Raw genomic sequence first — 26,705 nt, 5'->3', positions numbered from 1 at the left:
GTCCAATTTTTTCCTCGCCCTTTAAAGTGCCATTACACTGAAGAAAAGCCTGTTTCTTAACCCTCTTAAGAAAGGTTCCTGTATATGGGCAAAAGGATCCTAGTGTACAAGAGGATACTCAGACTGAGGTGAAGGGATGCGGCATGACAAGCTTTTGTATGTATTAGATTATTTATTTATTTATTTTGAGAAGCAGTTTGTGGACAGGCACAAGAAGAATGTTATCTGTTCCTCCTGTTCTTGGATTCTGTGAAGAGTTTTCAGCAAGGATGAAGCAAAGAGAGGTGTAGTTCTGTATTGGCTGGTGAGATACTTCATGTGAAATTAATGCTTTCTGCCTCATGTTTGGCCCTTATTTAGATTATTTCTATAAAGGGTTATTTAGTCTGATGACTTGAGGGAGACATTGCATTTGACTAATACTGAGCCTTTAAATTATGCCTGCTTTTACCATACAAATCCCTTCCAATACTGTATTTTTAAATAGTGAAGATGTAACTACTGAATTATGTATTGGCTGAAAGTGTGTTAAGAGTCATGCATTGATTATGATTGCATTGTGAATTTGATCAGGAAATTTTCATAATCATAATATAAGGAAGCTTTTCACCTTCTAATTGATTTTCAGGGCGATTAAATTAAGACCTTGTCTAAGTACAACTGTCCTTATCAATTACTGGCAGAATAGAGAAATTAAAGGATTAAAAATTTACGTGTGTTAAGATTCAGTATTTAAGGTCTAAAATCAATCAGATCATAGACTGAATAATTCCATTATGACAAAACTATCATTCAGGATTAGACTGTGGTAATTTGGAGAAAAAAAGGCTCTCTGCACTAGTACATATGGGAAAAATTAAGGTTGCAAAATTAAGCACCTAGAATTTAGGAAATGGAGTTAAAATAAGCAGCATGAACTTAATCCAACCTTGTTATTTTTATGTGTTATGATGGCACGTAATCAATTGCTTAAAAACTAGCTTATCCATAGGTTCTGTGTATGGTATGGACCAGCTGTTGGCCTTTTAAAAATTCTTACTTTTCTGTATATGGCTTGATGTCTGTCTTACTGTACGTATCTAATTCTTAAGTAAATGCAGATTTAAATTTTTTTTTTCCTGTGCTATTTGCACTGGAGTATCTGAGTACTTTGTAATCATTGATACTCACTTTTACAACACACATATTAGTTTTGTTTTATGAATGGGGACTTTGGGTAAAGAAAAAAGAGGACTGAATGATAATTTTTGAGTGTTCAGTTTTACATGGGTAGGACCTGAGTTTTCAGAGTAGTTCATGTGTTTAAAGTAGTTTCCACTGACCTCTGTTCAATTAGGAACACTTAACACTTCCACAGATCTCTGTGGGGTGTTTAAATGCAAGCACTCGAGAAAATGAAGAGTGCATAACAAGTGAATAACTCTGAAAAGTTTGACTTAAGTGATTTGCCTCTCATTGCATAAGAACTTTGTAGCAGAGGTAGGGACAGGTTTCTCCAGAGTGACATTGAACTGCGCTAGCTATGAAACTGTCCGTTCACTTTTCATACTCCCCTTCCTCTTTCATTAAACATCCACAGAGCACTACATCAAATAAGACAAGCTTCTGTGCACAAAATCCTTATTTGCTACATGAATTCTGTTTTAGTTGCTGAACATCATAAAATCCTTGAGGCAGATATCTTATGGGAAATGTGTGTTTGTATAATTGTAGACTATATCATTTTTCATCCTCTATTTGTGTACGCATTAATTTTTTGCAGACAATTTTGGTTTTGCATTTCCTAAATTTTGAGAGTTTACTTTTACAGACCTGATGTGGTCTATATAGTTATCGTGAGTAATAATTAAAAAAAAATCTCAATGTCATAGGAGAATCCCAGACGTATCCATCATGTGGAACATTGCTGACTAATACAGATGTCAATGGGTAAAAATCTTTAATATTCATGAAATTTCTTTCTGATCTGAACTATTAGAGACACTGACTGCTGCACTAGATGATTATCTGTATGTGAAGGATAGAATGCATGCTTTTCCACTGTATTCCATGTTTACTAGCAACATATATTTTCAGCTGGATTTGTAAGGAGAGTTTTTACCAGTGGTTATAGATTCTCCTGGTTTTCTATTTAATTTCCTTTTTTTTTTTTTCCATTTCTCTTGCTTTTTCTTCCTTTTCCTGCTTTGACGCTATCCGTGATTTGTTTCTTGCTCCCTTCCCCCCCTCTGGTTTTTGTTTTGTTTTGGTTTGGTTTTTTTTTCCTCCTGGTTTGCCCATTATAACGTCCTTGATCATCTTCCTTGCATGTTCTTCAAAGCGTTGTCATCTTTTTCTTCATACTGCCAGGCACCAAGTGGTAGAAAATCAAGAGGCCAAGAGAAAGACTCTTTGCCTTCCTTTCTAGTGTCTAGCCCACCATCAGAATTTGGTGGCCAATTTCATGAGCGAGCCTTCTCAGCCCCTATATTTCTAAGATGCAAAGTCTCCATGCAAATGTAATTTTTCTTTGAGAATTTTGCTACCATTTTCTAGCGAACCATCCTGCAAAGAGCTATTTCCTGACATTGATAAATTTAGACTTCCACGTTTTTAACCTCAGATACGAACAACAAGTTCGTATCTCTGATCCACAGAAAAAAGGAACCAAAACCCTTTTGTGTAAAAGAGTGATTTAAATTACTTCTTCAAAGTAATAATGAAAAAGTATTTGGTGTGAAGCAAATATGGTTATAAAAGATTTTCTGTTTTTAAGAGAGAATATTTTAGAAAGTTCTATGCAACAATGGTGTCAAGGACCTGGGAGGTAAATTTAGCAGTAAGTGCTGCTGCCATTCCAATTTGCAGACCTTGGGGAGGAAGTACCTTCTGTATGTGAGTGTTAGCGATTTGTTTAATCTATACACTGACTTAAAAAGCATGTTGAAGTTGCAGCATTTTAATTTGACCAAATCTTTGTTGGTTGTTGTATGTACAGAGTTTCCAAAAACTGTAGTAAACTTTGTCACTGGATAGGATCCTCAGGAAACAACACAACGCTTTTGACACTAGAATGATATGCTTTCTCACAAGTTACTTGCTAGTGTTTTTCTTCAGTAAGTGCATATTTAAAAAAAATTGAACTAAAGAGTATAACATGTATTTGATTAAATACTGGTTATATGTAGTTTGTTATTTTGACTTGTGAAGTGTAATCCCCTTCTTTGTTTTTTGGGCTATACAATGCTGCCTTTTTCAACTATGAAAACAAATACTTCTAAACTAAATTATTTTTCAAGATACATCCCCAGAATGAGATGGGATTACTCATTTATTTTCTAGTGTTCCTATCTTTTCCTCAAGCTGTTCATACTTTCCATGAAATGCATTGGACTTGATGATCCCTAAAGCAAACATAGATGGACAAAACTGTGACCTTAAATAACAGTGCGGTATAGCAACTGAGAATTCAGAAAGCAACTGTTAGCATAACTATTAGAACGAAAATGCAAACCTGCCAAGTAATGTTGTTCTGGTATACGGACCATTTAATATGGTGACAGAAATGTCATATACTAAATTACTGGAGGATTCATTGAGCTCGATGGTGAATTGTTGCATGACTTTTTTTTTTTTTTTTTTTAATTTAAAGGCATTCTAGAGAATGATATACTGTGTTGTAGAAAAATCTCAAAAAGTAACTATACTCTCTCTCTGTATATACCCAAAATGAGATTTGATCGAAAGTAGTTAGATCTGTGCTTACTGACTTAAGATCTATAATACCTTAAGATTAATTGGGAGCATAAATGGAGAAGCTGACAACCTGGAACCTTGACTTCTTAAAATTGCTGACCCAATTACTGCTAAGCCCTTTGCTGACATGTTAATATGTCTCTTTAAACTGGTAAATCACCACCATTTCGGTGTATGCTAGAGTTGGTCCATTGGATGAAGGAAGATATAAGTGTAATTTAAATAATTATTGACCTATTATGACCTTTTCATTTCACTTGTACTGCTCCTCTCAAGGTAAGCAATTATATTTTTATAGTGTTGGATGGTAATCAATGTACAGGAGCTATCTTTATTGATTTAAGTAAGGCCTTTGATCTGGTAATCACCAACTATTGCTATCTAGGCTGGCCTTAACTATATTGGATATTACTACAGTTATTTGGTTTAAAATATGCAGAATTTAGAATTTTATTAAGATGTTGCAAGCAAAGTAAAAAAATTTTTGGAAATCCATAAGATTCCACTTCATAATCTTTGTTAGAAGTTGCAAACAGGTTATTTTATACAACACAATACATGACATTTTTTAACTTATAATTATTTTTAGGTCAGCAACTTTTTTATATCAAGCAGATGATCCTTTGGGGTCAGTTTTACTTAGTGGGGAAAGCCTGACTTTTCTTTCTTTACTTTTTCTTTTAATTTGCTACCCATAAGGGAGGAAGGTTTAGTTCCTTGGTTGTTTTTTTAAGTCTGTTTTATACTGTGAAATTAGAGTTGCAAACTTCTGCTCTTCTATTTGGGGGTTGAAACTGATCTGAAATTCTTATTCTTATATCGTTTTTTAACCAATGTGCACTTTTTTGCACATGCATTTTGTGCAATTTTTTTAACCAATATTCCTATCAATGTATTAGGTAAGAATAGTAATTGAAATATTGGACCTTTATCATAGTTTGTAAGTGGCACTTGAATATCTTCCAAAGTATAGTCATACTCACAGCTAATTAGTTCTCATCTTTTTCCTCACTCCTCATGCACCTACTTCTTTTTTACCTCTTCCCTAATTTTATTAGCTGGACATGTTTTTCTCCCCCTGCCCCCACCTTGTTTTAATGTATGACTTTAGAAATCCTGAGTAGATGTGGGTTTAAATTGTCTTTAGAAAGCTGTGAAATCTGTGATCATTTTGATCTGCTCCTCTAATGAGTTCCAGAGCCTCTATCCTTCTTGCAAAGGGAGTTCAGTCTTGCTCTGGTGAGCCTTGAAACTAACAGCAGTTGTTCAGAGAGGTCACCAACGTAATGAAAAGGGCACTCTTGAGATATCTTGAACCACTTCCATGGATGGCCATGAAGATTAATACTGGGACCTTACATTTGACCTAATATTCTATGGAGAGTCCATGTAGCGAGCAGAGCAAGTGGGATGATGTGCTCGTGGCAGAGAGTGTAAATAAAGCGACTGCATTCTGGATTTTTTTGATTTTTTTTTTAATTTTTTCCCCCCTTTTTTTTTTAATGTGAGTTAAAATATTGCATCTCGTTCTTGCTTTAAGGTCCTGAAGGTGTGAGTAGTTATGACCAGGCGCATGCCTGAGAAGCAGTGACATAATCTCCTTGCTCGCCAGAGGTGGAAGAATGCCGCCGTCTCTGCCAGCCTGTGCTGAAATGACTGGAACTTGGCACTTTGAACTGTGTTCATGAACAAGTTGATAATACAGTAGAACTGCTGACTAGGCACAGCAATGTTCTTTCCAGTCTCCACATTTTGCGATTTCATTACCTGTAAGAACTGTAAAACTGTTATTTTGAAATAGTTTGTCTATTGATAAGGCATTTTATCCTTTCATATTTGCTCTGTTTTGTGTTTACAACCCATTCTTTGTAATTTCAGAATTCTTCTGTCAGTGTTCTATATTTTTATCTTGTTTCATATTGCTAATAGGTTTAATTGTGCAAGCACAAAGTACTGCCCTTAGCTTAATCCCAGCCTTGCTGTTCAGTCACGCACGCTATTTTTTTTCAGTCTGTTGGGCAAAGGCTAAATGAGATGGTATGTAAAGGCTGGGACTGATCGGTAGGCTTGAAAGTTTTACTTTAAGCCTTACCATTATTCCATTTTAGGACTGCAGGAGTTCAGAGTGGAGTGACAGATATACGCATGGGTGAATCTTTTTATCTCTAGATGCCTATAGCAGGAGTGTATTCCAATATAGCATTTGATTTTAAAATAATGTAAATAGAATCCCTGTCTGCCCCCATGGCTAAGAAATAAAAAAAAAAATGACTCAACACTGGCACAGGTAATCTTATATTGGGTAAAATTATGTATTTTTCTCCTCTTTGGGGGGAAAAAAAAAGTTAAATTCCTTGAAACTATGGTAAGCCTTGAAGTCGTAAAGGACATTTACTTGTCTTTTGTGCTGCTACTAAGTGGGTTTTTTTTTTCCCCTCTCTGTCTGGGGAACCTGCCAGACAGGGGTCTCTTTCCCGATCAGCAGAATTTTTTGTCCTGCTCAACATCGCTCTATACTATTCCACCTTCTTTGGGAGTACTCTGCTTAAGCTAAAAGACAATATATAAAAGCTTTAGATGTTTTCCTTATAGCAATAACTTCACACTGGTGTTTCATACAGCTGTAAATCTTGCATCTGATTCTTTCTTAAATTTTTTTTGTATTAAATAACTATATCAGCAAAATATTAATTCATTTCACCCAATTATGCTATAAATATACACCAGTATAAACCAACATGTTCTCCTGAAGAACCCTAAACCCAACCCCTTGGCCCCCCATTGTACCATGTGGTGTTTGACAGATTGCAGGAGGGGGCTGAGATAAAAGCCGTGTCATCTTCTGATTTTGGTACAGTGCTGGGTATATGATGGGTATTTAATATTGATGATAAGAAAAACGGGTTGCCACATTTCAAATTAAAACTATTGAACCAGGTCATATCCTGGATATATATGCTCTTAGGAGTATACTTGCTGATCTGAATTTCTGTCTTCCCACAAAAGCTCATCCAACTCTCATAGAGTACCAGTTTATTAACCATTCCCTAATACATGTTGTAGCTGGCAGGTTCTAGAGTCTTTGTCATTGTGCCCCAAGGCTAAGGCACTCTGCCTGAAGATATTAGATCAGCCATTTTTATCTGTGTTTGTAAAACTGGCATTTTTATTTTCTCAAGTCTTCCAGGTAGCCAGAGTGAGCTCTGTAATTCTTTTATCTTTTTCTTTTTTTTTTTTTCCAGAGACTCATAGGATATTAATCATATGAAGTTATTTTAGACGTTTATATTACGTTGCAAATATTTTTAAACTGATCATACACAGTGTGCAGGGAAAAGGGGAAGCATAAGCAAAAAAAATATCTCTTGGTCCATTGGGTAAATTTTCAGTACAATATACAAGCATTTAGCCATACAAGTCCCATTAATGTTAATGGTCCCAAGCTTTCTTTTATTCATCACAGCACTGATTGCACTTGGTCAGCTCTTTATCAGTTTGAAATATTGACAGTAGGAGGAGGCGTTCCCTTAGCCAGGCCTGACTGTTGCAGTGCTCTTTTAACTTAGTCATCCTGCAAATGCTCCTATAAATGGATTTATTTCAGCAGATCCAAAATACATCAACCGGATCATCTTACCCTGGTGCTAGCCCCTTTGCATTGGCTCCAATTTGCAAGAGCATTGATTTTAAACATTAATCATTACTTATAAAGCACTCTATAGTTTTGCACTATCTTATTTATTAAACTAACTTGTTACCTGTGCTGCTGCTAAAGTCCTATCTTTATCTTGTTAAGAAGTGATTATTTGCTCTCTGTGGTTCTGATTACTATTTAGATTATAAAACAAGGCTATTCCCTGAAAATATGGTGGCTGCAATAACTCAAGATTTCTAAAATTTCTGCTATGCAGCTCCACTTTTCCTTTAGTGGTCTACATGTCTACTTCAAAATTCTTTCAGTGCTTTCTGCAAATGGTATTGTCCTTACTATAGTTATTGCAGAAAAGATTTTTCTTTTTTGGTCATATTCTTATGGAGTACTTTGTTTTATTTGTTGGAAAACCAGGTTTTGCTTTGTTTTAATTGTGGGGAAAACAGGCTTTTGGGGAGCCTGCCTTCTGCTTTCTGAATATTTTTTAAGATGTCTTTCTCTGCTGTCCTATAAAATCCATGCAACGTTGTACAAGCAAGTAGTTGTAACATAAAATATTTCCTTATACTAAGCAAGGCGGGGGGGAACTACAGAAATATATTGCTGTTCTATTCTTTAATTCAGAGAGTCATTGTTACTTATACTGATGGCACTCCTCGGTGCGGTATAGAATTATATTCTTGGGGAGCTCAGAAAGGAACACACTATCTACTTCAGGGAGGGGAAAAAAAAAAAAGGAAGAAAAAAAGACAAAATAATCCAAATCTGACCTGATACTTTGTATCTAAGCCTGTCTGTTTAAAATTCTTTGTTCTGACCATGCTTACATGGACATAAATTGGGATTAGTGTTGTTATTCTAGGGTAGTTAGAGTTATAACAACTGATGCTTAGAATGGAATGTGTCTTCATATTTTCTCCTGAGTAAAGAAAAAAACTGGTAAAATAGCAGATAGTGTCACATTTTTATATAGACCGTTTTTTCAGGCTTGATAATTCATAGTGCTCTTTTATTCTGGTTTACTTCAAAAGTTTCTTGATTTACTAAAAATGAAACTTTGCCAGCAGAGATGCCACCACTAACAGAATGAATTCACTTTCTTCTGTAGTAAATAGTGGGAATTTTGGTGTAGTGGAGTTTTAGCCCTTGGGGGATTTTATTTTATGCATTTTCAAGTTGTTCAGTGACTTGCTGCAGAGGCAGGGAGGGAGGAGGGGGAATCTATTTACACAAATTACAGTCTTTGTTCCCATCAACCTTCATAATTGGATGAACGAAACGAAGGCTAGACTGGCAGGTACAACTATCCCAGGTAATATCTTTTGAGTCAGAAACAAATTATTAAGTGAATTGTGGAACTACGGCAAAACCTTGTTGGGAAGATTCAAGGAGGGGGTGAGGGATAAGTGTTTTTGAGAATGTCTACCCTTGGGAAGACTTACTGCATTGTAGAAGGAAAAGAGAGAGTTTTATCTTGGAATGAAAGTCATCCCTACCATGAAAGTTTTGGCACTATTCAGAGTGAGCTCCTTTACAAACAATTTGCACATTTAATTATTAGGTTTCGTTTGGAGGTTTCGTTCAGTATTTTTAGAAGATGAAATGTATTATAAAGACACTGCCTCTGCACTCTAGCTTTCAAATTCAGGTGTTTCTCCCGTTTATTTTCCTCCTTTAGGATTCTTCAATCTTTCTTCCGTCTTTTGTATTTTTCTCTCCCAAATTGTTCCAATACAGTGATCGAAATATGCCAGTTTGAGCTACTTATTCCAAACCTATGTTAGATTGTCACATTAGCATCATTAATTTTCAAAAAATTAGGATATTCCTGTGTCAACTTTGTTATGCTACTGAGCTGCATGCGCCAAGGGGGGAAAATGAGCTGAATGGGAATCCTGGGTGAAGCAAAGACTGCATAATTGGTTTTATGCCAGACCTTCTGCCTTTCACATAGGCAGGAAAGGGCCAGGGGAATGTCAGAGGTGGAAATCAGGGCAACGCAGTACTCCTGCAGAATTGCAAAGTGCCCGCCAGCTGCAGCCAGCCGGAGAAATGGCCAGTGCTCAAGGTTGCTTTAAGACAGAAACGCCCAGTTCTCCTGGCTTTATAAGCCACCGGCTGAAATCTTCCTACGCTTCAGAGCCTCAGCATGCCTACTGCATGTTATGGGAGGAAATATGTTAATAGTTCGCAAGCAGTCCCTCCCCAGAGCTCTTACTATGGGACAGGGCTGAGCTGGGTATAAGGTCTCGGAGTACTCCGGAGTCAGCCTTGATAGTCCAACACTTCCTTTCTACAGCAGTTTGGGATCCGGATTAGTGGGCAGTCCCTGTGCCTGGAAGCCCTGCTGTCGGCAGCTTGATGCGGCGGCAGCATTCCTGCACCGACATAGCTGAGAGCCAAATCCTGTTCAAGAGCTGGCGGCCGGCTTTCCTCTAAGGCTATGCCGTTTTACGCTAGACATGCCTTGCTGCTACAATTACACAGTTCACCCTTTTAGTAGCAAAACACAGTTTAGATTGAATTTTTTGTAGAGGCTTTTTTATTTAGTGTTTTTAAACCTATAAATAAGGTTTGTGCATTGTTAAGGATGAGGTGAGTAATTTTTTCCTCTTTCCCTTACCCTGCCCTAGCTTTGCAAGCAAAACTTTAAAATAATCAGTGGGAGTTAAGCTGGCTGTCAATTGAATCCTCAGGCAACACAGGAGACAGGGGAAAAAAAGGTGACTTGGAGCCATTATTACAGCACGTAGGCAAGGATTGTTGCTTTTTTTTTGGTTTTGTTTTGAATATGGGTGTCTTTTTGTGAGGCACTACAAGTGGTAAAGATACAAAAATGGTCACACTGGAAACAAAAGAATATAGAGTCTCATACTTCTTAGTAATGTTGTAAGTCTAATCACTCATTTTTTGATTGAATCTATTGCAATATTGTAATCAATCATGATCTCCTGTGTTGCAGAAAGTCTCATACTTTGAGAGAAAGGGAGAGGGAGAAGAAAGAAAAAATTATCAGTGAATTTTGCAGAAGAATTTTCCTTATTACCATCATTCAGAATTAGTCAGTCATGTATTCTGTAATCACTCATGTTTTAAGCAATAATGATAAAATCAACACAAAGGCAGGCTACAGCAAAGTGGTCTTTAATGCAAGAATCCCATAAGGAATTAAAATTCTGAAAAGATGACATAGGATCAATCAATAACTGCCTGAAAATATCACAATATATGGAGGCTAAATGACATCATGCTATGTGAAAGAAATTGTTAAGGAAAGTATTTTCAGTATTGTCCTTATCTCTTTTTATTTAGATTCATAAAATTGGTCGAATTTTAAATCTTTACGTGTATCTCGTATTAGGAACAAAAAGTTGACAGCATCTGCCCTAAAGAATTTACAGTCCAAGTGTAAGACAGGATCAACTACACATACATAGAAGGCACCAAAGGGAAATTTTATGCAAGTTACTGTTTTAATCCTTGTGCCTTGGCAGTTTAATTTATTCCTTGTTTAGTGTTGCAATTTAACTTACATTGGGCAAACAGAATTATGATAGTATTTAGGAAATGTTATGTGCTATATCAATTTCCTGTCATTATGGTTTTCTGTATTCCTCACTTTCTCGTTTGCCTCAAGTTGAACCTTTGTGTAAATTGTGCCCTTTATTTAAGCCCTTACAACTTGAGTTACATGGCTATTCATACCACTGAAATGTCTTTATTCATGCTTATTTCTGGATCACCTTTTCTACTGATTGTACCAACGGATGTAATTCAGAATTGAGAGATATACTTAGTTTCCGCCAAGTATTGCTTAGAGTCCTTAGAAAATCATGAACGCCTTACCATACAACGAAACACAGTGAAATACCAACAGATATCACTGCTGGTGCTGCTTTGTGTGTCAGTTGTCTTATTACTTTTTCATTTGCATCCTGACACATCGTGAAAAATCTCAGCTCAAATCCTCAGCTGAGGAGCAGCTAGGCCACCTGGGTAGGAGAAGACGTTCCCTCTGTGTTCCTCTACTGCCAGCATTATTATGTACCATCCCGGTTGCCCAGGTAGGTGACTGCACACAGGATTTAGCATAATATCTGGCTATATCTGTCCCCTGTGAGTTGTATTTATCACATTAGTTGTGTTAATGGATGTAGTACTGGAGTTTTTCCGTGTCCACCACATACCACTGTATTGCTTTCCTAAAAAGCAGAGGAGGGGGAGGGTTCGAGTTGTATTTATCACTCTGAAAGTGTTTCATAGTGTGTGATTATTCAGCTGATAGATAAATGCTATTTCATTACCATGCTAGTTTTGGTTTATGCTTGTGTATGTGCTTAACTCTTACAGTGAGTGCAGGGGTTTGATTCTTGGGAATAAGCCAGACTACAAATTGATGATGAAACCTCCACAGCTGGCTTACTGCACTGGGTCATGTTTTCTGTGGCACATTCTTTACAGAAGCTGGCCAGAGCAGAGAAGGTTGGTGAATTTGGTGACTATAGCCTTAACGTATGATAAATAGCATGAAATCCCCTGGTTGATTATTGGGCCATATACTTAGGGTGTCGCACCATGAAAGGAAAAGGAAATAACAGCAGCTGATGCTGACCAACTGCTACAGGTGGTTCTCCCCTCCCTCCCCAGTTCTGTTTTCAAAAGCAGTCCAGGGACTGTGACTGCCGTATGCATGATAAATTCTTCCTTCTGTGTATTTGGAAATACTAGTGAGAGTAAGCAGGGGTCATACACATGCTAAAGTAATTTCTAAGAGAAAATTGTGAGATTTCTTAGCTTCCTACGCAGACTTGCCTCTGTTTTCTGTGTATTGTAGATTGGGCGTAGTAGTTTACTTTTACAGTAACAGACCCAGCACGTTAGCTTTATCCTGTTGACTTTCATGCCTCTAATCGCATGGTCATTTAAAGGCAGCAGGGGCAAGGCCATCTTTCAGGATTACAACTAAGCCTACATGTCCAGTACAAGAGAGGTTGAACTCTTCTATTTCCATTCTGTCCTGATCTGTAAGGGTGATGCTTTCGGTGAAACTGAACTTGAGGTGTTGAAGCCAGTGTTTCGGTAGCTGTGGATCATATTCTAAGTAAAAATATTCTGTGTAAGTGCTACAAAGTGTTTGGATATGTTTTCAGTGAACATTTCATGCCAAACCCCATAAAGCACTTAATTTACAGAGTGTGCAGTTCCTAGGTACAGAGGCACATGGATAAGAGAACAAAGTGTAATGGAATATTATTAACTCTTTCAAAGCAGGACCTGCTGCACTTTCAAGGCACAGTTCCGTTAGGTGGCAAATATCTTAGAAGGCAACGAGTGAACCTTTACAACCACTTAAATTGGTGGAGGTTGAGGAAATTATTGTTCACTGTCAGCAGGTATGTCATGCTATATCTAGCACACTCTCCTGTAAATGTGAGAAAAGTGAGTTTGCTATCTATATATAAAACTTGCACCTGATCATTCCATTGAAATCCTCTTGTGAACTTAGTTCCTGCAAACAAAACCAGTTTTAGGCTTCATCTGGAAAAGGCCATTATGTCAATCATAGTCAGGGGAAATAATGTCACAAATATTACTAGATGGAAACATTATATATTACTTTCACTTCTTAATTTGGCAGTTTTGTTGCAGTTTATTGGTCTACCTTAAAACTCTGCATTAACTTGGATATGTTGTTAGCTTTTTTGCAGTTCTACCATGAGTGGCTTTTGTTGCTGAGTTTGTAACTTGAAACTATGCTTTTTGCTGAGTGTTTGCTCTGTGGTGTTATATTTCCTTCTAAAAGGTTTTGTCTTCCTCCTTGTTACATTTCCATTTTTGTCCAGTAGTATTCCTCAAGACGCTCATTAGCTTATTGTAGTTATTCTTCTGGTCCGTATGTACATTGCCTAATCAAGAATCTTCTTCGCTTGCTGCAGGATTTCCACCTTAGTGTGCTTCCAGCTTCTGTGATGCTGTGTGATGGGATTGTGCCGTGGCTAGTGCACTGTTGTCTAGATTTGCTGTGTTTCAGATCATTACACTGACTTTCATTTTGATGTATTTGCATTTTACTCAGTTCTAGTCGTACTCTTCTCCCTTGATCAGTTAAATTACTCTGTGTGCAGTGTTACATTTGTACTACTGCTGGAAATACTAACTAAAGGCTCATAATTGAAGTGCTATTTACAGCTACTGACCTCCAGCTCCTTTCTGATTTCTCTGTGATGTTGACCTTTTATAGATTGCACTGTTGTAAATCTTTGAAGTGATTCTTCTTGTCATCATATTTCTAGTAATTATGATTTGCATTGCATTAACACCTAGAAGCCTCTCCCACCTTACCCTTGTTGCATAAGATGACCTTTTTTATGCGCTAATTCACATACGGGTAACAGCAAACAGTTCTTTCTCTAAAGAATTTATCCTGAAATGAAGATGAATGCTTGCCTCTATTTCCATAGTTTAAATATCATAGTGTGAATTCATGAAATTGCTCAGAAAGGATTCTTACTCCTAGAAACTATTTTCTTCCTTTTCTAACAAAATCAGAGCCTGTTGAGCTTCTTTCCAGCCTATGTGAAGATAAAGAAATAAAAATAAAGATTACCAGTATTATTTGACAGAGGCACATTTGAGTAAAATTTTCTCAAATTTTGTTCAAGTTGAACAATAACAGCAAAGAAAGCATTAGCTGAATATTGGGCTGATGTTTCTTCTTTGTTCATATTTCACTTCAATATTAAGAGCGCACAGAAACAAACTTGCAGCTGATCCTTACCCCAAGCAGGACTTGACTCCTAGAATTTCACGATTACAGTTATTATTTCTACTCTGGTAGCTATGCTCTGAAAAAATAATGCTGGTTGGAGGTATGCTTGTTCTATACTGTCCCAATGCACACAAGCAGAAGACAGTTATGAATTGTGTTCCTAGGCTTGCTTAATAAATGAATCGGAGTCAGGACGCTAGTTTCTTTAATGATTGTATTGCTTAAAAGCTCCGTGTAAACAACTGGATGTTGTCTCTAATGGCAGCGGAATGCTAACAGATAATGGTATCATCTGCATCGCCATATCAGGTTTCACCCTGATCTCTCATATATGTTTTTCTGTGGTCTTCATTTATTTATTTAGATAAATCTAGGTAGTCAGACTGTCCAGTTCCTTTTGGGTCTTGCTAAACTCTCAGATACTTCTTGTGCCAATATTGTGTAGATTGTTGTAATGATCTTTTTCTTTTCACTGGGAAGTTGTAAAGTGCCTGTGATAAGGTACATCTTTGCTTTGAACTTCTTCCCTTTTACTTTCCTTGATTGCTGTCTTGTTTGTGTGTTGAGCATGTGTTGGAAAGCTTCTCTGCTCCCTATCTGCCTTTCCTAGGCAATCTCATATGCTTGTATTATGTCGTCTTCCTTGTGCACTATGTGCAGCAATCCAGTCTTTTTCACTTTATCTTCATATGAGAGTATTTTCATGCCATGATCCATCTTGCTCTGAGCAGGTTTTTCTTTAAAGAACTACTTTGTATAAATATAAAATCTTTAACGTATAAAGTATGGTTTATTTATTTTTTCCGTGGTATAAAGAACTGATTGGACAGGTCTGGAATGGCCCTGTTAATACTAAACGCCAGCTGTTGACACGCAGAGTAGTATTGATATGGACTGAGAATCTGCTCTTTAGGGAAGTCTTGTGACGTTCTGCATAATATGCAGTATTTGGAAAAGGTTAGACTAATACCCTTTTTTGGATATATTAGTGTTTCTCAAATGTCAGTAAATGCCTGGTGTCTAGGCAATTTTTCTGAATACATGTGGGCATTTTGCTGATTTTATATATATTTCAGGCTATGGAGAACAAAACATTGATGAATTTTCCAAACGTTACAGAACCTTACATGAGTGATACTGGCCACCATTCTTCAGGAAGGAATATGGAGGCAGGGGGTTTAAACGATGGCTCTGGGGTGACATACCTCAGTCATTGGCTGAATACAGACTCAAGGTCTCCTAATTTTGAATCTCTTGATTTAACCAGTAGGTATTACACTATTCCTGAAAAAGCATCCCTGCGTAAGTGAGGGGATAAAGTGCTACTAATACATCAAATCTTATCAAATGACTTTAAACTTATCTTAGCTTTCTTTTCACCAAGGTTTGCTGTAAATCTTTCTTACTAGGGAGTAGCAGGACTTGTGTCCTTGCTAAAAGGATAAGATTGATTTGCTATATTCATATGGTACCAGCAGTTTCCTATGAGTATGCAATAATGAATTGGAATATCCTATAGCTTTTACCCCTGTGCAACACTTTGGGAGACCTTAAAGGCTGGAATATGTTACAGAAGTCCATTTGATAGAAACTTATAAATGTATGTCTTCTGCATAGAATAACAGCATAACAAATCTTTTAGTATGTGCAATATTCTTATTCTTCAAACACTCTAATTGATTGTTCATTGGGCTCAGTCAGCCAAAAGTGGAGAGAAACTTTGTACAGACATCATTAGTTTTTCTCCATTTAAAGATTAATCATGAAGAGCTCTGGCTCTTTAATTCTGTAATTTGTATATTTAATGGGCTGCTGCAGAATCTATGACAGTAATTAGCATAGCCTGAAAACTCATTAATACGCAACAACATGATTAATGCAGCATTAATGCAAACATGACTGAAGTTATTTGGGTTATGTAGTAAGAAGATTAAAGCTAAAATGTCCTGTTTGTTTTACCAGTAGTGGGTATAATGGGGTAGCAAGCAAAATAAGAAAAAACAGGTATCAAATTAGTCATTTTAGTGTAAAAGAAATACTCAGTTCTCATCAAGAGGATTTGGGATTTTGCCTGATAGTTGATTTCTACGAGAAGTGTTACATATTTCCCCCTTTCATTCATTCATTGTATTATGTATTTATGCTTGTTCAACCTTTTAGTTTGACTTAGCTTTTTGGCAGTTTGAGGTATTAAAAGTATAAAAAAAAAAATCTTCAAATTGTGTCATTCAAAAAACTTAGACTTTTTCCAAAATATGGGGGTTTTGTACAGACTAATTTTAAAAACAATGGATTTTCAGCTTCTCTTGGTTTTACTATTGTTGCAAAAGAAAAGGAGCTGCTGACCTGCAATTGGACACTCCAGTTACAGCTTGGAAAAAGTTTGGGAAAAATTTTCTTCGTGTTTGTGTGTACATATATATGTGTGTGTGTGTACATATGTATATGTACATATGTATATGACTTTTAAGTATATATTTTAAGTTTCTACTAAAAAAACAAAGCAACTTAAAACTGGACAGCATTACTTGATTGATGGAATTACTAACTCAGTTTAAAGTTTGTGATGATGAACTTCAAAAACATTTTCAAACACATTAAAAGTAACAGTAAAATATGGAACCTGATCCTGTACCAAAGACAACAAAGGATGTTGGACAGATTTGGGAAGAACACTTTCCAGCTTCTTCTCTCAACAAAATCCAGAAAGCTATAGGCCATCACATAGTGTGAGGAACTCCTTGTATTCAGCAGAGGATCTTCATGAGTATGTCCAGGAAAGTGTCCACTGAGCTCCTCCTTTTCCTCTAATTCCATTGTCCATTATGTGAAACTGCTTTAAACACTGATCTATTTTTGTGAAGTCTCCCTTCTTATTTTTTTGAAAGATGTATTTTCTTATAAAAACTACATTTTAAAATGTGTTTAGCTATTGTAATGGCATGTAGCATGCAGAATCGCTCTCACAGAGAGAATAATGACTAAATATTAATTAAATGGAAGTGTATAGTACCTGCGAGTTTTACTCCCCATCTATCCCCTTCCCAGTTAAAAACAAATTTTCTTTTATAATTTCTGTGGGAAAATGTACTTTGATTAGGCAAAAGCATTTGTACACAGTCTTAATGTTAAGTAAATGCTTAACATTTGTCATCCTGAAGGGACTGCTGAGAGCCTCATGCTGTAGTCAAAATTTTATATACAATTTCTATTCATTTTAGCTGGCATTATGGGCAAATAAGGGCTTTAGTAAACATAAGGAGATCGCTTTCTTTGCCAACAATTTTCTGTTCATTTGATTGGAATGTACAATTATATAATTATTTACACCATTTCATATAAAGATAGAAGTAGAATGAAAATACAAATGGTGTTTGTACAATTGTACAATCCTGGGAGAAATTGCACTGAAAACGGTTGTGCTTCACAGATGATGCAAAATTCATTTCTAATAATGCTTTGTGATTTTGCAGCTATTAGGGTGGTTTGGGTTTTTTATTTTTTCCAACCGTAATGTACACTGTTTTCCTTTTATGATTTCCTAAGTCCACAAAGAAAATGTTCCTAATATGCAAGGATATATAATTATTATTCTTACTTTCTAATCTTATGCATATGGTTTGGTATTTGATGTATTTATGAAAATTAAACTAACAGTATTCTTGCTGAGCGCATCCAGGTTGGAAATACATTGATATGGCTGTTCTTGTCACTTTTGGACATATTTGTTCATGTGGTTGTATATAGGTCTTGGTGAAGGGGCATGGGACTTTTGAGACTTGTAGCAACTTCTGTGTATTTAATGAGTCTAATAACTTATATTTACTGGCTATGTTGAGCTGACTCTAAACATCTAGTTGCAGAGAAAGGTGCTTTACAGGTGTTTTAGCTGAGTGCATGGGACAAAGAGATTAGTCTTAAGCAGGTCACTTTGCTGAAGTCTCTCAGCTGTTATTGTAAAAGATGTCTTCAATTACCTTGCCCTTCTGCCTACATTCTGCCCTCAACTCTTCTCCCCCAAAATTTTAAAAAGTCAAAAGATTTTGAGTGCTTTGAATGTTGTATTTTGAAATGCTGCCTTTCTCTCTTCCCCCCCCCTTAAACTACATTCAATTCAGTTAAATTGGAAAGGTGTTTCACAGGAAGTAAGACCTCTCTAGTTTGGGTGAACAAAGTTTCTTGGTCAAAACCCCCTATTTTTAACTTCTTATTTTGCAAGAAAAAATGTTAATGTTAGTCAGAAGTTAATCTTATTGCTGTAATAATTACAAAGTGTTTGTATATGTTATGCTAATCTAGGAGCTGCTCTAATTAATTCGTTTTTTCCCCATGACGACCAACTCTCTAAACTCAAAATAATCCCGTGTGCTCTGTAAACTTGCTTTAAGCAAAAACACAGTCAGCCTGTAAAGAGCACATTCTTGCCCGTTAAATACTTTTGTGCAGATCTTGCAAGCTATGTTGAATTGCGGCGGAAGAAACTGAATCCAGATGTGAATCTGAGTTAGAATCTGAAATGTTGCTGAAATTCTCAGACTTGCAAACCTCACATGAGGGAGGCAAAGAAGGGATATAAGAATTATTTCATATGCATTGTCTGTATTAGACAAAAAGCTGGGTTCTGACTCATCTGACATTTCTGTAATAGTATATCTTTTTTGTTTTAATATCAGCCTGTTACTAAAAGGAAGTCTCAAAACGGTGTGCACTCGCAGGGTAGCATGCTGATATTGCTGCTCAGTTTAATGCCTTTCAAATGCCTGCATTGGTCACTCACATCCTCATTCCTCTACTAACCTGGATGTGCCATCTATGAAACTGATAAAAATCTAATCACAATCCGCGACTGGATAAGTTGAAGCTATGTAGATCCTTACAAAAGAGAAGAGTCTGCCCTAACACGCTTTGGGATACTTTAAAACATTAATAATAATATTGGTAATTTATTCTACTTGTCCTTTTATTACTGTCTGTTCTTCCTTTTGTCTTTTATGTTCACTGTACACAACGCTTGTATTATGTTTTGTACAATGTCATTATAATTAAAGAAATTCAATTACAAAAATTGAAGAAATTTCTTTATAATTAAAGGAATTCTGACAGCTTCTCCAATTGCAGCTATTATTTGAAATGGAATTAAAGAGTTTATTTGAATGACATACATTAATGTTTAATTCGTAGTAGAACTTCCTGTTGTTTCTTGCCCCAGAAATGATAGCAACTCCTTGTGGACCAATCATTTTTGTCACATAAGCAGGCCTCTTAGGTGAATTCTTCAGTTGCAGTTCAAGATTCAGTTGATTAAAAGTACATTCATACTATGCCCCACAGATGGTCATATTTTCCATCCAAGATTTAGTAGCCTCAGCAGCATGGCTGAGGTGCAGTTTCTGTATATGACAAATTACAGAGGTAATTGTAATGTCACTGGTTTATTTATGTTTCTATTTATCTGTTATATTTAACATTGAAGTTAAGGTTTTAGACATGCATACTGAAATAGTAGACACCCCCCCCCCCAAAAAAAAAAAAAAAAAAAAAGGAAAGTTTTTCTGGTGAGCCAGTGTGGTTTTCATGTTCTGTGAAACTTTTCAGATTTTCAAAGGAAAGCTTTCTGTGTTCGGGTTAAGTAAGATCCATTTTCAGTGCTCAGTGTCAATAAGGCAGAAAAATGACATACACCTAGCAGTTACAAGTCTGAATGGGATTTCTGGCTATGTTTTGGTTTGACCATGAGGTCCAACCTGGACTTGAGGAATCTTTTCAGATTTTTTTTTTTTTTAATTAGTATGCTCCTGTGAAAAATATTAATTTCACAAGTTTTTATCTTCCAGTGAAAATATTATCTATGTGGCAGAAGTTTGCTTAATATTTGATTTCTCCATTGCACTCACTTCTAGAAATACAAAAAGATACTAATATCGAGGTATGAAAGTACTTATTTAGAACTAGCTTATACAGACTTCCTTATCTCATGAGAAACTCCAAAGATACCTGAACTTAAAGGGGCAGAGTCCTTTTCTGAACTCTGTAATAGGTGACAAATTAATTTAGAATCTGCTGTATGGGCTATGACTGAAAACAAAGGTTCCTGACTCATCAATACTTTATATGAAGCTATGGCAGCTCTACAGGCAGGAGTTAAGGTTTGTAAGCCTCTTCAATATCCAAAGAAGAAAGCAAGCTCCTGCATAACATTTGAAAACTTTTAGAATTACTGCAATATTACCATTATGAGGCATTTAATTTATATTTTCTAACACAACATTATAAAATAGTAGTGTTTTTGCAGAAACTCAATTATTTTGTTTGTGGTTGTCCTTGTGAATTAGGTGTGAGGAGGGATCCTCTGGTCTTCAGAAATGTCTTTTGGCAGCTTGATAAATATACTGGCAGCTTGTTAAATTAACTGTGCTCGCCAGTGCTGGGATTAGAGGCCATCATTCTCACCCTCTCCAGCAGATACTGCAGCTGGAAATACCTGGAACCTCAAAGTACGGCAGTAGTGGTTATTTCTGAGCCAGGCAAAGTTATGCTTTTCCTTAAGTATATGGACACTATTTATAGAGTTTTTTACTTCCTGGGGCCTTACTTGTGTACAACTGCTTTTTGCAAGTATTTTAATAATGTGACTGATTTTCATTGCCTAGAGAATATGTTTCATATCTGTGAGTGCATCATGTGATTTGCATGCAAACATGTATGTGATTAGGAAATGGGGTCAAAGGATATTTCTTATGGGTATAGGCAATTAACAAGCATGACCTAGTATCCATATGCATCAGAATTATAATTCTTTAATTTTTTAAAATATGGATGCGGTCTACAAGAAAAAGTTTTGTCACTTACTGTTTTCTGCTTGACATCAGATAGTGACAATGCATGTGAAAAGATTGAATAGTTTGATGGAGCTGGGTAAAACCCAATAAATTAACCTGTTCTGTAGAAAGCATTTTACACAGAAATGTCATGGAAGTGTATAGTATAAGTAGATGTTGCTATTGCTGCCTTTTCATTTTCCTTTGCAAAAAAATTAGTACAATAAAGGCATGGCTCCACCATAGACTCAGCCTGCAATATCTGGATTTGCACATTAGAAAAGTTGGGCCAAATCGGGCATATGGTTTTGCAATTTTCTTATTTGTTTCTGTAAGATGATGTTCCAGGAGACAGCTTAAAAGAAAGGCGTTATAGTCATAAAAGATTGGTGGTTATCCAAAACTTGTTTATTCATAATTTTACTTCTCAAAACTGGATACATAATTTATGAAATGTTTCATTAATGTGTCCGTAGATAGTTACTGAGTAAGTTTATACCATGGACAACAATATTCCAACATTTACAAGCTGATTAGTTAGCTTGTTTTGATATTTTATTTGTGGTAAAAAGTAAGGTAAAACCCCTTTTTTTTCCCTTGTATTGTTATTTGAATGGCATTTCAAGTGCTGAGACGTTATTTTATCAGAAGCCAAATGGAAGACTATTGATAATGATCTGGAAAGTTCTTAATTAAGCTTAGTTCATCAATTATTCCTTGGGATGTGTCCAATTTTTGTTAAAACTTGTTCTTTTTCAGGTGTTCTTTGTGCACTTAGATATATGTTTTTATAAAAGAATATATATAAATATACATGTAAATACGTGTGTGTGTGTGTGTGTGTATCTATATCTTTTGGAACCAACCCCCCACTATTCTTCATAGAAATCCTTCCATGCAGGAACCTCATTCTTACTTTATGAATAGAAATCTTAAAGTACAAGTGAAAATCCACATGTAAAACATCAACTATTACAATAGTATGCTAATATTTGAATTACATTTTTTTAAGAAAGAAGTTACTGAACAGCATAAGTCACAATAGCATATCTTTTTTTACAGATGAGTAAGGGCTTTGAAATCACAGACATTTCTCTCAAAGCCTGATTCAATCTGGTTTAGTAAAATTTCTCCTGCAATGATTCACAGGGGGTTTAGGTGAACAAAACTTCCATGATTTTGGTTTGCCATTTTACTGCTGCTTTTAAAACAACTTTTTGTTTGTAATTACACTGTTAGAATGTATAAGAACCATTTTTGGCATTAACCATCTGCTTGCTTTTTCTACCCAGGTATTAAAGTGAAATTTAGAACCCAGGAACCTGATGGTTTGATTTTTTTCTCTGCATCAGCTGGGAATCAAGAGGAATACATTGCACTTCAACTGAGGAGTGGGCGCCCTTACTTTCTTTTTGATCCACAGGTACGACAAAAGACAGGATCCTATAAAAATAGCTTATATTATTTCTTTCAGTACTTCTTTACATACTTATACTTTTTTTTTCATTATTTAATTGATACAAGTTAACTGGCTCTTCAGAACCCTTAGGTAACTGGACATTTTGGGGAGAGAAACACTGAAACGCTAAAGTTTTGCTCATTTTTTGTTATGTTTGCTACAATTCATGACTTTATTTTTGCATTTTTATGGGTTGGGCTTTTTTGTCAGTACCACCAAACACCACTACAGCTTAAAGTACCAAGATTTCAAAGGTGGGCAGAACTAGTTTTTGAATTAGCAAATAAGGTTATATATTTTTAGTCAATTATTTTTAAGCCTTCCATCTTGAGATTTTGTCTTTTCCTACTGAAATCAGCGTGTTGCCATTAATGCGATGAAAATAGTCTCTCACTTCTAGTAATAATGACCATAGCAAAGACATAAATAATGAAGGAAACATTATCAAATAAATTCCACAAGATTAAAAATAAGGTCACATTCCTTGCATTCCTGTTTGGGTATTTTCTTTTTTCTCTGCGCCCCAAAATTGGATCTCCCCATGGAATAAAAAAGCATTACAGACTCCCTTATATTTCATAATTGTACAAGAAACTGTAAGTAATTACTGGATTTTGTAATGATACTGGCAGAATGTGGTATTGTGTGTATCCATATACGTGCATCCTTTCCATGAGGTTACCGCTGCCTCCGTGTTGCTGGAAGGCCTGGTCGCTGTATCAGCCCTATCTTCCATCATGCTTCAGTGTCTAATTATGTGATTGGCGTTGCGTCTACTGCAGAAATGCTTAATGGTATGAAATGGTGGGGATTCAGAGATTTGACGATCCACTGTTAACCTTTGCTCCCTGAGCTCTGCCATGGTCCAGGCACTGGTGCTCCATGAACATGCAAAGGCGTTGCGCAGCAGTGAAGCTCCTCCTCAGCTCTGGAGAACCTGTGGAGGAGGCATGGTGCTACACAGAGGCTAGCATGTATGCGATCCCCGTGCTAGAGACTGTTAAATCTGCTTCTCTCCCCAAGATATAAATTTCTATTATTTTCACTGCATTTACACACAGGCTTTATCTTCTTTTCCTTGCTGCAAACTGAGTCAGTGTGTACTTCGATTTTTGGGACCGTGCTTAACATTGTTGTTAATGTTGCCCTCATCCACATTTTAATAGGTACTAGTTCTTTTTTATCTCTTTTACACTTACACCTTCACTTAACTGAAAAGGAATTTTTATTTCCTTTGCAAGATCTTTCTAGGTGTAATAGTTTGATTTTTTTTTTTTTTGGTTGTTTGTTTTAATGGGAGTGGATATCTTTCAACTAGTATTTTAGTGCTTCAAATAGTATTCCCAGCCGTCCTTGCAGATTTGCACTTTCTGAAGTAGCTTTATGTCAGCTAGGTTGGACTCCTTCCCTAGAAGATGTTGTATTTGTTTGGATTCACGGTATTTGGGGGATGGGGAGGAAGGGGGACAGGAGGGAGAGTGACTGGTTTGGGGCTTTTCTTTTCTTTTTCTTCTTTTTGTCCCTTTCCCCCCTGTCTCTTAACTGTAAAAAAAATGCAGGTCTTGTCCATATTCAGTCCCTAGAGCTTCTCAGTTCAGCAATATTTTCAATAGTTACTATCTTGAATTTTAACAAATTACTTTTTTATGAATATATCTTTGTTTATCTTTGTGTTTCATTTGAATCAGCTTGAGACAACTCTGTTTCATGCTGGGTTTTATGACCATCGCTTCCATATTGTTCCCTCCTCTTACAAAGTCCAAAATAGCTTATATTGCTGGTTCAGTGACTGTAGAAAAAAAAAAAATCTTTCATTCCAAGCATTCAGGAATAGTGTAGATCTTAACATTTGATTTACTATAGATATATCTTGAAAGCTAATGTCTTCTAATTTCTCATTAATAACGTAGAAGAGATTCCTGTGCCTTCTCAGGTGCAGAAGTAGGGTACTGTGGCCTACATCAATATAATTCTTTTGGTATTTTTTTCTAAAACTTTTACCTGTGCAAATTCAGTTATAAAAATTTTTCAGTCTTCTGTATCCTTAATATGCTGTGCTACCTTACTATCTTTACCTTTGTTTCTATGTTTTCTACACAGTTTGTTTCTTTTTTCTTTTTGCCATTATTTACTATTCCTATCCTATAGCATCAGGTGTCATGTTCTTTAGCACCAATTCTTAATCCTTCATTTGTGCATCACAGTTTGCATTAGTGTGCAAATGCTTTAATTCTTATTGACATCATGTGGTTTCTTAACCAGGTTATATGTATTGTTTTCTCTAATTATGGTTGTGGCATATATGATACGCATTTATGGCCCTGCCTCTGTGCTCTTCTCTTAAAAACCACAAAAATTATTTTGATGACAATTGTGTCTCTGATGCTTTTTATCTAGAGCAGCGTGGTGTAATATTCTGTGCTCCCTTCCAGCTGTGTCCTGCGGCAGGTTAATTAGCTTTACCCTTAGTCCCTTTCAGGATTCTGGTACGTATCTTTGCTGATGATCAGCAGCGCGTTTTCTCTTTGTTGTATCTGCTCTGGGGATAGTCCTGCCAAGTCTTCTTAGTGGGGAGTCTTCAGCAGCCTAACTTCTTCCTTCTCTTAGTGTTAATTTCAAATCCTTTTCTTCCTGTCCATTCATACTTCTCTCAACTTTATGTACACCACCATTCGTCTAGCTGTTGTCTGACGATCTCTTTTGTCTCCCTTTTGTGTTGTCTAGCTGCTCGTTTTTCCTTCCTTAGTGTTTTACTGTCATTCTTTGCAGGTGTCTACTCATGGTCCAGGAAGCATGAGGTTTTTTTACTAACAGATGTCTTCCTCAGTCTTGTCTGCATAATCAAATTGTTCCATAGACCTTCCTCCAAACTCAGTATGTCTGCAAACCTTCAGCTGTCCGTGGAGTTTCTTCTCATCATAATGCCTTTAAATCCACCCCTGAACTACACAATCAACTCTAGCTAAATTTATAGTTATCTTTCAGTGGCTACAGGTCATTTGTTCTATCTTTCTCCCAGGGAAGCAGTGAATATTTTATACAAAGTGAAATCACTAACAGTGGAAATTTAAGGCCAATCTGGAGCACCACTTTCCTTAGTGATTAGGACAGTCTTCTGAGGATAATCAGGATTCTTCTCACAATATGGAGGGAATTGAATCCAGCTTTTGCATTTTAGAAGAGGATCCATTTACTAAACTTTACAGAAAAAAGGAGGAACACTGATACTTTTCTCGTTGCCTGTGGTTTGTGCCGAGGCCAAAGTAGTAGGCACAGTCTGAGGGTGAGTTGTTACTCCCAAAAAAAGGAAGATGGAGAATACCTAGCTATGAATCCTGACTATACCTTGCTGCTTGGCATTGGCAAAAGTTCAGTACTTGTTCACCTACTCAGTCGTAGGAGTTTGGGCACTGAAAGAACTTGACTGGGAGAAGTGTAGTTACATTCAGACTTTGGCATCTAGACAGTATCTTTGAGGATCTGTATTTGTGATGTTTCTACATATTTTCATGAGCGTAATCCTCTGCATGAAGAGCCACAGAGATTCATATTTATTTAGTTATTACTGAGAGCTACTAAAAATTAAGACTTATTGTATGGCTCAGCAAACTAATCCAGATTTGGTTCCCTGTGTGTGATTTCCAAAATGCATAACAAGCCATTTCACAACAGGATATTTGAATATGATCACAGAGTCACTCGAGTAGTTCTGGATAAAATGTTGTACAGAGGCCTCCAATGCAGTGCATGCTGAACCCTGAACATCATCTTTTTTTCTTCTTTTTTTTCCCCCTGAAAGTAAGCACAGGTTAGCACATATGGTTGTGTGGTCCCAGATTGAACGGGTTACAAATAAATGTGGTTTCTGATGTATAAAACTGTTAATGCTCTAGACTGTTGCCAAACATAATATGAAGAACCACTTATTCAGGCACCTGATCTTTAGAATGCAGCATCGTTTGTAACAATTTTAACGCTAACTAAGTACACTTTGATGAGACAGCATTTAATAAAATGCTCATTAATTTCATCATTAGCAAGGGTATGCTAAGAAGTAAGCCAGTTTCTTATGTCACGCCCAATTAGCATCCCATGCTAGTAATCCCATTAGTATTGTTGAATTCACTAATGGAAAAACTAATGGGCATGCTACCAGGGCACATTAATTGGGCATGACACCAGTTCTGGTTTTAATTATTAAACTACGATAATGAAATGTGTGTTTGTAAAATATTAAAATGTTGAAATAGGAGAGAAGACAATAAAAAATAG

General features: G+C 36.3%; 1 protein-coding gene across 1 annotated transcript in view; it reads left to right on the top strand.

Annotated features, from left to right (window-relative positions):
* USH2A (usherin) overlaps window positions 1-26,705 on the top strand; it is a 396,442-nt gene that overhangs the window by 118,154 nt on the left and 251,583 nt on the right. The window contains exon 21 of the mRNA XM_075496427.1: window positions 22,267-22,397. Within this exon, the coding sequence (XP_075352542.1) occupies window positions 22,267-22,397 (131 nt within the window). The remainder of the gene's footprint in view (window positions 1-22,266; window positions 22,398-26,705) is intronic.

The sequence above is a fragment of the Mycteria americana genome, chromosome 3 (assembly GCF_035582795.1).
Source record: "Mycteria americana isolate JAX WOST 10 ecotype Jacksonville Zoo and Gardens chromosome 3, USCA_MyAme_1.0, whole genome shotgun sequence".
NCBI classification, from domain to species: domain Eukaryota; kingdom Metazoa; phylum Chordata; class Aves; order Ciconiiformes; family Ciconiidae; genus Mycteria; species Mycteria americana.
Note: the sequence above shows the minus strand (reverse complement) of the source record. Positions and strands in the feature narration are given on the sequence as shown.